Source organism: Opisthocomus hoazin, chromosome 2 (genome assembly GCF_030867145.1).
Source record: "Opisthocomus hoazin isolate bOpiHoa1 chromosome 2, bOpiHoa1.hap1, whole genome shotgun sequence".
In the NCBI taxonomy this organism is placed as follows: domain Eukaryota; kingdom Metazoa; phylum Chordata; class Aves; order Opisthocomiformes; family Opisthocomidae; genus Opisthocomus; species Opisthocomus hoazin.
The window spans coordinates 97,180,104-97,193,284 of record NC_134415.1 but is presented as its reverse complement, the minus strand read 5'-3'; the positions used below and the strand labels follow the sequence as shown (position 1 = coordinate 97,193,284).

At 34.6% G+C, this 13,181-nt stretch overlaps 1 protein-coding gene across 38 annotated transcripts in view; it reads left to right on the top strand.

Moving 5' to 3' along the window:
- RIMS1 (regulating synaptic membrane exocytosis 1) overlaps positions 1–13,181 on the top strand; it is a 355,813-nt gene that overhangs the window by 210,087 nt on the left and 132,545 nt on the right. For 37 of the 38 annotated variants that reach the window (XM_075414557.1, XM_075414516.1, XM_075414555.1 and 34 more), the window contains 6 exons: positions 5,902–5,948; positions 6,270–6,382; positions 7,384–7,514; positions 7,839–8,010; positions 8,139–8,295; positions 9,496–9,567. In XM_075414557.1, coding sequence (XP_075270672.1) covers positions 5,902–5,948; positions 6,270–6,382; positions 7,384–7,514; positions 7,839–8,010; positions 8,139–8,295; positions 9,496–9,567 — 692 coding nt within the window. The remainder of the gene's footprint in view (positions 1–5,901; positions 5,949–6,269; positions 6,383–7,383; positions 7,515–7,838; positions 8,011–8,138; positions 8,296–9,495; positions 9,568–13,181) is intronic. The other variant, XM_075414517.1, reaches the window with a different exon arrangement.

The following is a 13,181-nucleotide window of genomic DNA, read 5'->3' as shown; positions in this document are numbered from 1 at the left end:
TGAGCTAAATCTTGCAGGATTGAATATGAATCATATAGTCTAAATTCACATTTATATTGCGGAAGAAAGTCACATGATTAACAAGAAAAAGTGACTCTTGGCTAGTTTAAAAAAAAACAAGGGGTTTAAATCTCTGTAGTTTGTCACCTTCCAAGAGTTTGTGTGCACTCACTATAAGTCTGTAACTACTACTATTCTGTAGGTAGATGGTAAACTGTTTCCTCTTTATGAATGCATGGTTATTTCCTTTTGAATTTGCTAGATTTTGTCCTAATTATAGTTTTTATTTGTCTCAAATAAGAGAAGTTTTCCATTTTAGAAACAAAAATCACTATTAATTTCCTTTCTGACTAAAACATTCTTTTCGCTTTTATTTCACATCAGCTTTTGATGTTTGGTTTTATCTATACTGTGCAAGTGTAGCTATATTTTACAAGTGAGTTCTGCCTCTTTAATGGCAATCACTATTAAAAATACTTAAATAAAATTAACATTTGTTGCTAATTCCGGTTATGAGTTTGACGTTCCAATGGAAAACGAAAGCTTGATGCAATAACAGTGGTTGTTAAAAGCTAAAATTACCATCCAGATGGAGACTGTGGGGGAGTAGAAACCTTATTTTACATTCTTTAGTTGGATAAATTAGGACATGTTCCTGAGTGAAAATTACAAATTCAGTCCTATGTCTTTGTAATTAAAAATATAATGCTGTAAGAAGATTATGGGAAGTCTAGTTTTTATGTTTAACTCAGCAGACAAGAAATATGTTGGACCTGACTTGAACTCCATGTCTCAATTGAAGAAAACCTGAAAACTGATTTGTACAACTCATGTAAAAGTAAAATGCTAGACTTAGTATTTTAAATAATGAGCTTTAGATATATTTATTGCTATCAGCATATTTGCAAATGTTGTGTATACTTCAGCTTTTAAGATAACTTCATTATTACACCAAATGGATTATTTTAGTTTATGAATTTTCTAAATCTGGTAGCTTCAAAAAATTAAGTGCAAAGTGACCACGTTCCAGTGACGTATTCTTGAATAAAAATCACGAGAAAATAGTGCAACTGTTGAACTGAGGCATAGAACATGATGTGCATTCAAAACCAAAGTATGTTTCTGAACCTGAGCAGTGAACTTTACACTAAAAATGTGCACCTAGAAATAGTACCAATAAAATGTGAAGTTTTGCTTTGGATGACCCATACGTATTTTTTTCTAGACAGAGCCAAAAATAGAGCACATGAGGCTGCTTTTATTTTGAGATAAATGGAGTCTTGGCATGGATGCTTTTACATATTACAATGACGCTATTCTTGAAGAGTTGTGTCTTGACTTCTTTTTTTGAGAAGAGCGAATAATGTCCCAAAGTGACTGGAGCATATAGCTTTGAAATTTAAAGATATTTCCTTCCCCAGAAGTAATGTATCAATCTTGTTGTTTTGTATCAGGTTGGGATTTACCTGTTTGTCATCTTAAAAGAACAAAAAATATCAGATGTACAACAAAGGAGATCCTGATAGAAGTTAACAAAAAAGAACATACTGCACAGTATTTTCTTTTTTCTTTTTTTTAGTTATAATCCATGGTTAATGCTTTGCTTGCATTAACCGATTACTTCCCCCCCAGCTTCTCCTTGTCTTGTTATCCAGACTATGTGATTGTTTCAAATTCATGATAGCAGATTTTATTTAATCCAAGAAATCTAGTATAGCAAAGTTTTATGTCTACTTTAGATGCTGACTCAGCAAAATTAAAGCTGCATGATACAGCATTAAGTGGTAATCCATTATACCTAAAATTCCTATGAGGAAATAGGTTCCCGAAAGACCTGAAAAATGCCATTTCGTCTGCATGATTAAAGTGTTTTTATCTCTCACTATTAATAATGCAAATAATGTACCAGCATTTCTAATGGTCTCTGTTTTAAAAGTCCTTGCATATTAGGTCTAAAAAGCCCCAATATGACACAGTTTTTGCTTAAGTGAATAATGTGAGGACTGTAAGCCCACAAATTAGATGACTGCAAGTTAGAAAATTGATGTCTAAATAATTTGCTCAGTCTTGTAAATTTGGATTTCTGTGTCTACCAGCAAATGTAGGTTTGAGTAATGGATAATTGTAGGAAGTTTATTAGAGAAAAAAGTGGAACATGTAACACTATTAGCAGATGAAGGCATAACAACAACAAACAGTATAACCACAATAGTACCGTAAAAACTCCATAGAAACTAATTGATGCTGATGCTAATTCTAATGATTGCAACACAAGGTAGATAAGAAACGTACAAAAAGTAAAATTAGTGGGTTGGCTATCTAAATCTGAGAGGAAGGGCTACCTATGAATATGCATACCACGCGAGAGGCAACGAACATAAGACAGCATAGAAAATCCTCTGGCAGTATGCTTTTTGGAGAAGAAACCTGGCATGGTAACTAACTCGCCGTCTCTTGGGTGGTCAGGTGAGCTCTATGGGATAGTGCAGGTAAAACAAATGTTCTTTCCTTTATCTCTGTTTTCTTTGCCTGATGCTGGCTATCTTTGCTTGAATTTCCACAGATAATATTGCCAAAATTGTTGTTTCGCTGGTGTGATTCAGGTCCTCTGTGCAGGGATTGCTACAGTGCTCTAGGTCCTTGCAAGGATGTTGAACCTTCGTAATAAACCAGACAGTACTGAATTCCAGAGAGTCACTCCAGTAATGTAATTAGTGCAAAGTGCAGACTGGTCTGCAGGTTCTGATGGGATGGAACTGTTTTGGAAATAGGAGGATGTGCACTGGGAATAGGTACTCAGAAATTCTGAAGACTCTGTAGGGTGTAGAGGACAATGCTTCTGTCCCTAGAGCAACCTGAAGAAGTGTGGGTACAACCACATTTTGATTTTGGTTTGTCTTCAGTGATCAAGCTCTCGACTATAGCCCTCAGAAATTATAGCTGTTCCTATGTTTTACAAAATAATGTTCCTCACAAACCATTTATCTGCACAGAGTAGTCTCAACCTAAGGTGTACTTTGGCTTAATTTGTGTATTCATTGAGGTTTGGAAGGATCCAGACATGAGGTAGTCATATATAAATCACAGAATATCACACAAAACCTTTGCCTTTCAGGATAGAGATGGAAATACAAAGCTTGATGTTCTTTGCTGGAATGTGTCTGACATTGCTTTTATGACATTCACATTGCTCTGGAAGCAGAGCAAACTTTTGTTCTTATTTTCAATAAATGGTGCACTATTTCCTACTTTGTTATTTCCATTTGCTTTGACTAGTCTAGTTTTGAAGATTATAAATCGTGAGGTTTTGACTATTTCTTCTGAAGAGCTACTTTTATAAATCAGAGTGTTAGAATATTTCCTGCAATCCATAAGAGCAGGCTAGATAAGACTCTTTTTCTTACCTAACAAGCTTTAAATTAGTTTCCTTTTAGAATTTTCGTTCTTTAATAAAACCGCCAATGTTTAAAAGAAAAATTACCACTCACACATTTGATAAAGTCACTAGACATAATACTAGTGATTTTCTTGTGGGCATATAATATTTAAGAAATGGTTATGTCAAGTGGTTTATTGAATATGTAAGTGGTTTAAATATGAACAGAAGCATGGCTTTGAATTATTTAATGTCCATTTTGAAATCAATAGCAGAAAGCAGAACTGTTACAGAGCTTTTTAGGATACTCTGGCACGAGTTTGGTGATCAGTACTGTATTGCATACTTAATTTATGGGTTTTTTTTGCTTCTGTGTCTTGCAATTCTGTGTGGAGCTCTACTTAAACGTGATAAATATATTAGGGAAGAGAAGACTTCCTAGCAATAATTTTAAATATATATATATACACGCACACACATACATACACTTTTTATGTACACATTCTATGATTCTGTTCTGTGATTTTTATATATATAGATAAAAGCTTTCCATTGTACTATAAAGTTTTAGAGATTTCCTGAGGGCGAATGATGCTAATATGGTGGGGATGAATGTGGTGAAAGCTGCCAAATAACATTTCTATTGCAAACCATGTGTTTTGTCAGGAACTGAAATTTATGTTCTGGCTTCCACTGTTTCAGTCAGTTGTTCATAAGAATTACAAGGGGTTTAGAAAAATACATTAAAAAATTACACTTGTAGTTCTTTCCTATCTGGTGAGTAAAGTCTTAAAGATCTGATTATTTTTGTCATTTACCCTTTAACTGGCAAGGACTTTTGTATTGCCAGCTCTAAGTGAGGAAAATACCGTCAACTTAACCATATTTTCACCCACTCAGCAGTTACGAAGCTTGACACAGTAGGGTGCACTGTCCATGTTGAAACACTCCTTGTGCATATGAGCCCTCGTTTAGATATTCTAAATGGGATATTATTACAAACAATGCTGTACTGCAGACAAGAGTGTTCATATTATAGCGCAAGAAAACATTGCAAATGAAATGTGTTGAACAGAGAAATCAGTTGGAATATGCAAAGTAAGTATTTCAGACTGATGAGAACTGCCCTGGAAATTGAAGGGAGAGTATGTTAAGAGGCAGAAGTCTGCACAGCAGCCCCGCTGTGGAACATGTCATTAATCTGTTAATATTTTTGTGATGTACTACTATGTCATGTCAAGAATAAGTAATGCAGTTATGTTTCCATGAGTTTGAGGAATCTTTGTTACTCTTGAATTGCAAAGTCAAGAGCAAAAAGAAGCACGTTCTTGTGGAGTGATATGAGATGTAAGCTGATGTCAGACATTAACTGGAAGCTGAAATAGACTTTTTTAAAACACATACAAGTCTAAATTGCAGCAAGTGAAAAACAAATTTAAGACCATTTGACTGGGCACTATTCTATTCCTTTTCTGACCTAAGTGTGCCTTTCTTTTTCGTGACCATTATATACCCAGGAGTCTTAGTTCTATTGACTTCCAAGTCAGTAAAAAGGTGCTTCACTGAGCAGAGAAATGCCCGAATACCTTTAAAATGCTCAACTTCAGAATTAAAATCTTGTAAAGGTTCTTCAGAAATGCTGTTGTAGTTCCAATTTTGGATTATTTTGTGTAGATGAAAATATTTTCAAGTAATTGACTGAAGAACTTTGTTTCCATTTTCCTGCTTCGCTTCTTTGTTAATATTTGTACAAGAACTGTTGTTTTTTGCCTTCACAATGTATTTTCAATGATTGCTGAGAACAGAAGAGAGTCACAAGCTATCATCATCCATATATTTTGATGGAAGAGTAAATTTGTTGATGCCAAAATTTTTATAGATATGTGTGGACTTAACCAGTTTGATTTTGCTTATACCTGTGTATGTGCTGGATGTGTTTGTGTCAAAAAATGTCCATACCCAATCGTAATACAGTTTGCTTTTTTTTAACCTTTCGAGAAATACATTATTCTTTTGTTTGTTTAACGTTGCTAATATTATTTGCTTTTTCTTTTCTTATTATATAAGACATTTTCACCAGTTTCATTCCGTGAACTCCTTGAGACGTTTATATAAATACTACTAGTGAGTTAATCTGACTGGTTTTTTTTTATTTTTTTCCTCAAAAAAATAGTTGAACATTCATAGCTATACTGCATTTTGCCACCTTTCTCTTCATAAAATCTCCTTAACGTCATTGTTCTGGTGTAAAAATATTGTGGAACCCATCCACAATATTAACATTGTAGTGCTTATATTGTTACATCTGTTAGTTCCTTAACTTGAAAGTAGTAGTTTGCATTAGTAAGATTTTCATGAATGCTAGTGGAAAATACGTCTTTAAATATTTCCTCTTTCTTTCCTTGTAACCCATTTGAACAGAAACATATCTATATTTCTAAAAAAAAGTGTCCCAGAAACGTATCTGTTGCAGCAGAAGGTCATCTCCATTGTTTCTAATTCCTATGTGTATATTCACATTTTAGTGATATTCCACGGATTCCCGAGACTTCTCACCCCCCATTAGAGTCTAGTGAGTACATACCTCGTTCTTTTCGCTAAGCATGGTCTTGTACCCAGCACAATTGTTTCAGCTATGAATTTTCTGAAAGATGAGCACTGGGAGACTGCATTGGCTCTGAGATTTTTGGGATGTTTAATCTGGGATAAGGGTATCCAGACAGTCTTTTTCACCGTGCTATCTACATCAGTTTTAAATCTTTCTGTACACTAATCTAGTTATACTGTGTACACATACAAATTTTATACAATTCAAAGAAAAAGGAATTCATAAGTTATCCAAATTTTCTTCAAAATTTTGAATGGAAAGTTAATGTTTCTCATGTACTTTTAGGTTCAAGTTCTTTTGAATCTCAGAAGATGGAAAGGCCTTCTATTTCTGTTATATCTCCAACCAGCCCTGGAGCCCTACGGGATGCACCACAAGTCCTACCAGGGCAGCTTTCTGTGAGCATGTTTTGTTTTCCCTCAGTTGTTAATGAAAAATCTATGAATTGCTTGTCCCTTGGCCCTCTGCATTCCCAAGGTCTGTTGGGAGGTCAAGAGAAATGTGTGTTGTTGGTAAAGACTAACATCTTTCAAATGTTTAAGACCCTCTGTGCACACTCACAAACCATCACTGTAATCACAGCAGAGGTACAGAATTGTTGCCTTAATACACCTCAGAGCACAGGCATTTACACTGAGAGGAGCCCATAAAAGTGCTTGTAACTTGTCATCCTCTACCCTCTGCATTGGAAATGGTGACTTTTCTGTACATGCCCAGTAATCCACAGATAACAAGCATAATATCAATTTATCTTTATGGGAGCATTTAAAGAGCTGTGTATTTGTTAAGAGTTACACTGTTCAGTAATGCATTTTAATTCAGATACACACTACGTCCTGGAACTGTCTGTAATACTAATTGAAGCTGTGCTTATTAAATATACTGTGAGTACTTAGACTTTGTTTCATATGTTCTTATATTTTTTTTATATTGATCGTATCAACTTCTAAGTATACAGCAGGCTCAAAGATTTCATAATGTTATGACTCTGAAGAAATGATTTAGCGGTATAGTATATTTTTCATAAGAACATTTGCAAGGTGACAAATCAGAGTAGATTTCCATGATGCCTAGAGTTTAGCTACGGTCAGGGCTTCCTATTTGAATGTAGCTTTTAAATGCACTCATACATAAAAGATTACATAGTGAGTCCAATAAACAATGTAAGTATAGTCAGGCACCAACATTTAATTCAGCTGTCGTAAATACAAAAGTCTTTGGTATATACTATCATCTTTTCCATCTAACTTAACTATTAAGGGATTTGAAATGAAATGTATCTCATTGTCTCCTGAAAAAAACAATGGTTGCTTTTACATTGTGGTTAATGTGAAGCACTCTGAAAATTCTGTGTGTTCTCCATTTTCAGTAATGTTTTCTGGTAACTGGATTCTTGTAGGTTAAACTGTGGTACGACAAAGTGGGACATCAGTTAATAGTAAATGTTCTTCAAGCAACAGATTTGCCACCAAGAGTAGATGGACGCCCCAGGAATCCTTATGTAAAAATGTATTTTCTTCCAGACAGAAGGTAGTATTTAAATTTAGAAAATTGTGTTGTAATTTACCATGTTTTGAATCAACGTCTAAATGAGCTGTTATGAAGTAAAGAATTTCTTTTTATAATTCATTAGAGCTAGATTAATTATAACAAAAAAAATGCACTTGACTCATGCAAGTCAGTAACAAATTAACTGTGTGGACCTTTAGATGAATTTGGTCGACTGTACAGCAAATACTTTTCTGTTTTAAGCATTATCAGATCAGAAAGAATGAAAACAGTAAGTGCTGATGAGTGAATGGGATTTTGTGATTTATCTCTACAAACAATTTACAACAAATATTTATGTTTCAGTGATAAGAGTAAAAGGAGGACCAAAACAGTAAAGAAAAGTCTAGAGCCAAAATGGAACCAAGCTTTTCTCTACTCACATGTACATCGTAGAGATTTTAGAGAACGAATGCTTGAAATAACAGTATGGGATCAGCCAAGAGTACAAGAAGAAGAGAGTGAATTTCTTGGAGAGGTGATACATACAATCACATTTCTCCCGAGTTCATTGTTTGGTTTTAAATACATATACATAATATATTTTATGTATGTGTTTGTGTGTGCCTTGGAAGCATAATTAAAACCTGATAATTTTTCTACTAGATTCTTATAGAGCTGGAGACAGCACTTTTAGATGATGAACCACATTGGTATAAGCTACAGACACATGATGAATCTTCACTACCTCTGCCTCAACCATCACCTTTCATGCCAAGAAGACATGTTCATGGTGGAGAAAGCGCTAGCAAAAAATTACAAAGTAGGTCCAAATTCTATTAATCTCTTAAGTTTTAAAGCTGAATATGGTGTAATAGTATTTAACTTTCATATAAAAGATAAAAATACTGTTTCATAGTCTTTAAGCATAATGAAAATGTGTGACAGAAGAGATGCAAATTGTGATGTTATGACATGGCAGCCTTTCACCTGTGGCATGTAACTTTCAAGTATGTGAAACCTGTTGGAATTAGTTTGGTTTTCACTAGCAAAAGAAAATTGTTCAAACATTCGTTTGCATAAATTTCCTTTTAAGTAGAAAGATGAAGTTCATCATTGTTGTATACTTTTTAAAATAATAAATAGCTATTTTAAAAAAAGTCCTTAAACTTATAAGGCTTAAACCCACTTTTCATCATAAAGTTAGTCTCTACCTCCAGTATGCTCATTGTACAATCGATGAGAACCGTGCTTCTGTAGCAAAGAGAAATTGTGTGCGTGTATTTGGGAGGTACTATTTTGAGGAGTCCCATTTCAGGTTTGTATGAGGCATATTAAAATGATGAATGTATTGAAATATTTGCATATTGTAGCTTCTCTGGTCATTTAAATTAATTTAAGATTTGTTTAGACATAAGGACATAGGGGGTTATTTTAAAATAAGTTTCCAAGCTATTTTTCTGATTTTTCTTAAACATGGAAGTCAATGCGAAGGAAATTGGTGCACATTCAGGAATTAATTATAAAATTATGATACTGCTGTAATTGATGCATGAGGATATGTATATGGGGAGAGCAAATTAAAGGCCAGTTTTCATGAGATATTTTAACTTTTTTAAAAGCTGGCAGTGCTGTTTCCTCTTCCCCTCTCTCACCATATGCTGCCACCTCTCCTTTCCTGTTCAGCAAGCTGACTCAGCTTACTCACTGAAATAGCACAGAAGTGTGTTTTTTCTTTGAGTTAACTTTTTGCTGGTTTCGTGAGGTAAACTATTCTAGTACAGGATTACTGAGGACTTGAGAGAAGGAGAAGGGGAAAGGAGGCTGCAGCAGCTGTAAGATGTTAAATTGGCTCAGCTGCCTTGTGAAATGTCACTGTCAGTCACTGCGGTTCAGTTCTCCTCCTCTGTTGTTTAGACTTAAAATTGACATTTTAATTTCAGTAGTATATTAAATGAACATATTTTTACATTTCATAACACGACCAGATGTTCAGGTATTTGTTTACCTTACTGTTGTGCAGGGTCTCGGCCAATCAGTGATAGTGACATCTCAGATTATGATGTTGATGATGGTATTGGAGTTGTTCCTCCAGGTGCGTGGGTGAACAGCATGGTCCTGCTTTCTTCTTCTTCTTATTTTGCTTGTTTGTTCTTTTTTCTTTATAACACTTTGGAATATTGAGGATACTGTTTTCGGAGAGTGCATTGTGAAAAAAAACACTTTTCCTGGTAATTCCATGGTACCAGTCCTAAATCGTGGTGATATAAAAGATTCTACTATTCATTCATTGATATTTCTTTTACATATCATTCTCCATATGTGAACCACTGGAGGGTTCAAATTCTTTAATTGCTTACTGCATAAAGTTCCAAGCATTATTTAAAATATAAATTAAAATCAAAAAATCATTGAAGAATGGTAATTAAGATTTCAGTGTTTATTGCAAACATTTCTTTTATTTTGCTTTTTGCTTGAAACTTAGATATAATGCAGTCTCCCATGGACTTTACTGAGAATGCATGGCTGTAGATGAAGAAGCATGTAGCATGGCTATAGTTTTTATAGTTTTCATATGCCTTCATGAATTATCATTAACCTAAATGTTCATAAACATATACTTTCAGAGACTATTGTGGTTTGACTTTTAGTTCAGAATTCCTTACATTATTAAAATCTTGATGATCGTTTTGGATACCATATTTTTCTACTTCTGTTTGGCTGTTGCCACAAGTCAGATGGATATGTTTCCCAGTTGTACCAAACTAACTGAAGAGTCACTATGTTGCTGCCAGCACTAAATCAGTTTTTCTGTGGATCTTCCTGATGAATATTGCTGAATTAAGTCACGGTGGGATTTGCAAAGCTCTCCATCTTCCTTATCTGTGTTTAAAATGCACTGACAATTTATTTATTCATTATATAACCATACAAATAAATCATGTATTAATGAAAAATCATTTTGATGCTTACTGAGTCAAATTCTGGTTCGTTTGATGCTGATTGGATTTTTTTCTTACTTTAATACAATTACCACATGAGTTACTAAGAGTGAAATTTATTCAGGTATGTCTGGTAGTGATATATGCTTTAATGAAGTGATTAATCTTGGTATTTTTGCATCAGCTGAGAGTGAACATTTAAAAATTAATAAATCACAGGTTTAAAATATTTTTTCCTGTTTATTATTTATTTTTTTTAGTTGGCAATGTAGATACTGGCATATCTGTGTAGATTTACGTGTGTTTAAGGTTTCAGTATACCAGATTAAGAATTGAGGCTTTTTTCAGCTGACAGTTCTTCAGGGCATCCATTTGCCATTTAAAACAAAACATTTTCCATCTGACAGGAAACATTCAAAAATATTCGGCTGAATGCATTGGACTAGGTCAGCACATGAGTAACTGATTCCTATGGAAATTTCTTGGGACTGTGCAGGCTCAGATGTGCCTTTGAAGAATACATGGATCCAAACTTTCTCAGAGATAACTGTAGAAAATTGCAAGATTTAATCTGTAGCAATAGGATTTACAATGAGCTGAGAGTCTCTAGCTGAAACTTTAAGGGCCTGGTGAAGAGACTCCTGGAGTCCACCTAATCAGAAACAATTTGGCAGTTGACCTGACAATGTACAAATTTGTCTGTTTTGAGTTTAATGGATACATTTATTTGTCAGTTGTAAGTGGAGTTCAGCTGTCTGTGATTCCTATGTGAAGTGGATATACATATAAGTGTGGGGGTTTTGTTTGCTGGTGCAACCTGAAGTCTTAAATGGGGGTTAGACTTTAGGCACAGAGGGGCAAAGAAAATTTCACTTGTCAGCCACGGAAGCGTGACAGCCTAGACAGTATATGAAATTGTGTTTTGCAGTGAGAGTTGGAAAAGTTTGCCACTCCCACCGTCTGCTGAATTGCTCGAGAATCTTAGGCACAGATTCATAAATGTGTCTGGACACCAAGTTCAAATATGCATTTCTACCCTCCTATCCAACCTTCCTTACTTACCATGTTGCTGTATATTCTAAGACTTTGGACTGCTACCTTCATTTGCAGTGAATGAATAGTACAGTACCTTCACCATCTAACAGTCTCCTATGTTAAGACTAAGTTGCATGCAAGTTCTTTGTTGTGCTGCAGGGTCTCTACACCTTCCCTTCTCCTGCCCCCCAACACCATAGACCTCACCAGAGTGCACTGCAACTCTTGTCTGGTCTGTATTTCCCACACATTCTCCTGCAAGGTATGTGTGTGGGGGGAACAACGAATATCCATATTTCCCCATAAAGTAGGATGATGAGGCAGCTCAGATGCACTCTTAGACCATTTTGGCATAACCTTTATCGGTTTCAACCAGATTAGTCGAGGATTAAGATACTCCTTCTCAACAGAAGTAAGAATATTAATATTGAGTTCACAACACGTGATGCAAAACAAAATGTTTTCCTTTAAAGCCCCTTTTCCTTCCTATACCACTTACTTACGAATGTTACCCACTGTGGTGCTTATATATGATAATTAAGCTTTGTCTTTATTAGAGGTATATTCTTACAGCTGTTAATTTATTCCTTTTCTTAAAATATTCAGAAGTCAAGAAATTTATTTTGCCTTCTTGATATCTCAAGATTTTCACAAAGACTATTGTTAGTTTCTAAAAAATAAAACACCTAACTGCAAAATGCAGAAGCACAAAAGGTCACTTTTTCACCACACAAGCTAAAAAAGAAATGATGAAAATATTTTGGCTAATTTAACTGACATTGGAAATCCTTAAAACTGTAATTTCAATGTTTTACCAATTGTTAAGGCAAATGCAGTATTAGCATTTCGTAATAACAGAGAAAACTGTTTTCCTAGAGGTTTCAGCAGCTGCGAAGAATCACTGCTGGTCAATGGAAGTAAAGACTGCTACATCAAAAAACAATGGCACTTTGGTAACTTCAAGAATATTTTAAGAAAAGTATTTTTCCCTTGTCATATTACAAATGTGTTTTATCTTTCATATAGTTGTACTGTCCTCATTTATTATTTGTGTCTTGCAGTGACATATATAATTTTTTTAAAATCAGCTCATAGAGCTGTTCATAAAAGGAGTTTTTTTCAACAGCTGAAAGCAACTTTAATTTGAAGCTCAGTTTTAACAGAATTAAGTTTTGACAGGTTTTTGTGGTATGTCCACATCTATTTACATGAAGATAATATTATTTTAAACCTCTTGGCCTCTCCTTATATGAGATGCTCCAGTCTCCTAACTATTTTCATGTTCCTGAGCTAGACTCACACCAGTAACTCCAAGTCTGTCTTGTCCTGGGGAGCCCAGTACTCCAGATGTGGCCTCACCAATGCTAAGTATATAGGAAGGGTCAGTAAAGGATTTGATAAATAATGAACATATTTTGAGATCTATCTTTTTAACAAAAGCTATAGTAACTTTCTTAATTAAAAAGAAAAAAAAGCTGATATACAGTTGGCAATATCCCAGAGGGTATTTGTAATGCACTATATTGCTTATGCTATGGTAACTCTTCAGAACTATTTATCTATCATATGTAATCTGTATAAATGGTTGCATTGTACTTACCTTGCTCCTGTAGTGGTAGGGTGACGTCGACACAAAACCTTGTCTGTATTGTCTTTAGAAAAAAGGAGTTCTTGTATCAAACACTTGCTAGACCCATTTTCATCATCCATCCAGCTTCCATTTCATGTCACA